General features: G+C 45.7%; 1 protein-coding gene across 3 annotated transcripts in view; it reads right to left on the minus strand.

Moving 5' to 3' along the window:
• Positions 1-2,500, minus strand: part of LOC143298839 (uncharacterized) — a 27,069-nt gene that overhangs the window by 111 nt on the left and 24,458 nt on the right. For all 3 annotated transcript variants that reach the window (XM_076611838.1, XM_076611839.1, XM_076611837.1), the window contains exons 10-11: positions 2,339-2,500; positions 1-1,844 (exon numbers count right to left, since the gene is read on the minus strand). The exon at positions 1-1,844 is cut by the window's left edge and continues 111 nt beyond it; the exon at positions 2,339-2,500 is cut by the window's right edge and continues 627 nt beyond it. In XM_076611838.1, coding sequence (XP_076467953.1) covers positions 1,724-1,844; positions 2,339-2,500 — 283 coding nt within the window. In that variant the 3' untranslated portion in view covers positions 1-1,723. The remainder of the gene's footprint in view (positions 1,845-2,338) is intronic.

Here is a 2,500-nt window from a genome sequence, read left to right on the forward strand (position 1 = left end):
TCGGACACAAGTGTCCACGGACACAGCCAATGCTTGTAAACCAGAAACAAGTCCGTCTCCAGCCAGTCCCGACATCTGAAGGCCTGACCAGGTCCAGTTGGGTCTATGCGTAGTTCAGGCATCTGCGAGTTTTGTTGGGTTTTGTGTGTGTGTGTGTGTGTGTGTGTGTGTGTGTGTGTGTGTGTGTGTGTGTGTTGTTGTTGTTGTTGTTGTTGTTTTCTTTCTGTTTTTAATAGTCGTTTTTAAACACAGATTTGTTGTAGAAAACTGAAAATGAGACCCCATATGCCAGGGAGCTGGATCACCCTGACCTTCACCAATACACTGAGCTGTGTTCGTGACAGTGTTGAACACCCAGTTGTCTGGTTCAGGTCGCTGAATATCAACGGAATCACCCAATCAGGAGCAAATGAGGTTCTGACACAGCTGTCTGCTGCGTGTACTGGAATCAGCTGCGGCATCACGATCAGATCGAGCATGACTGATGATCACTTTCATTTCAAATTGGTATTTTGTTCTGTCTTTGTCTTATAAAGCGAAACGGTGCTAATCCCTTGCTATGTAGGTATATATTTTAACCTGTTCAATTGTACAGCTACAGTACATGGTGAAGAGACCGTTGCGATAAGTGAAAACAAAACAAACCAAAAAATGAAGCGGATCAATAAAGTTCCGAGAAATGTCCGATCAGCACTAGAACAGTCATGCATGTCATACCTCTGTACTTTGCTTATGAAACAAATCTGCCACGCTGCTTCTGAGACAGTTTGCATAGGGAACAAATTTACCACTTTACTTCTGAGTATAGGACAAATTTGCCCTGTTACATAAGACCTGCACCCAGTATCATATGAGGCGCACTGAGCACAGCCTAATGAGTCATTTGCTCAACAAACTGCACGGGCAGAACGGACCATCAGTGGAGGGTGGTCTTGGTGGTAACGCGTCCGCCTAGGAATTGAGAGAGTCAGAGCGAACTGGTTCGAATCTCACAGTCGCCAGTACCCCATCACCCCCTACACTAGACCTTCAGTGGTGGTCTGGGCGCTAGTTATTCGGACGAGACGATAAACCGAGGTCCGGTGTGCAGCATGCACTTAGTGCAAGTAAAAGAACCCACGGCAACAAAAGTGTTGTCCCTGGCCAAATTCTGTAGAAATTTGTCTTTATTTATTTATTTATTTATTTTATTTTATTTTTTGTACGTTTACAGTTGACTTCATCAAATTTTTGCGCCTTATAAATATTATCATTATTAATAGTAGTTCTTTTTTATGTATTTATCTATTATTTATTTATTTACTCATTTCTTTTTTTATTCCCTTCTTTTTTTCTTTTATTTTTTCTAATTTTTTTTTTTCTCAAGGCCTGACTAAGCGCGTTGCGTTACGCTGTTGGTCAGGTATCTGCTTGGCAGATGTGGTGTGGTGTCCGAACGCAGTGACGCCTCCTTGAGCTACTGATACTGATACTGTAGAAAAATCCACTTCGATAGCAAAACAAACAAAACTGCAGGCAGAAAACATGAAAGAGAGAGAGAGAGAGAGAGAGAGAGAGAGAAGAAAGACATCTTTTTTTCTTTTTTTTTTAAAGGTGGCGCTCTCAGTGTAGCGACGCGCCCTTCCTGGGGAGAGCAGTCCGAGTTTGACACAGAGAAATCTGTAGTGACAACAGAGTGGAACAACACACCATCAATCCCGGCTGGTCAAGCAGCAGCCCTGTTTCAAGTTGAAGCCAGACTATGCGTGGAGGCGGAACCTCGTCTCTTCAGACTTTCTAGCACTGTGGGCAGCTTCTCCAGTTTTTGCCGCACCACTTCTGGAATGTCGTCAGATCGGAGATATCTGCAAACAGAACAATGGTAGTAACAAAGTGTCCATATAGTGCTGAATCCGGTACACAGATCAAATCACGGCGTTTGCACGCCAGTCTTTCACACGCATGCGCAGCTCTGATAGACAGGGAGGAATACGGAAGTAATCAATACATGCAGGCAGAATGCGATAGAAACTGTTGAGTGGCTAGAGGGGGGGAGGGGGTAGGGGGGGGGCTAATTTGGAAGGAGGTAGGTTTTAAGGTTAAAGATTACGGTTTTAGGCCAGTCTTTGAAGAGCTAAGTGAGTGCAGAACAGGAAGTATGAATATTAATTGTTTCAATTGTGAAATGGAACACACAGAGTCACACACACACACACACACACACACACACACACACACACACCCAACACACACACACCGCCAACACACACACACACCGCCAACACACACACCGCCAACACACACACACACACACACACACACCCCGCCAACACACACACACACGGAGTGCAGAACACACCTATGACGCACGCCCTGCTGGTCCACATAGAGCACCAGAGGCTGGTCACGGAACACCCCCAGTTGTGTCCCCTCGTTGTAGTGGATCCAGATGGCACCGCTGGCCAGCTGAGAGGCCCAGCCCGTGTAGGCCACAAAGGTCTGACGGACCACGGCTGACCTC

This window comes from Babylonia areolata, chromosome 24, assembly GCF_041734735.1.
Source record: "Babylonia areolata isolate BAREFJ2019XMU chromosome 24, ASM4173473v1, whole genome shotgun sequence".
Taxonomy (NCBI): Eukaryota; Metazoa; Mollusca; class Gastropoda; order Neogastropoda; family Buccinidae; genus Babylonia; species Babylonia areolata.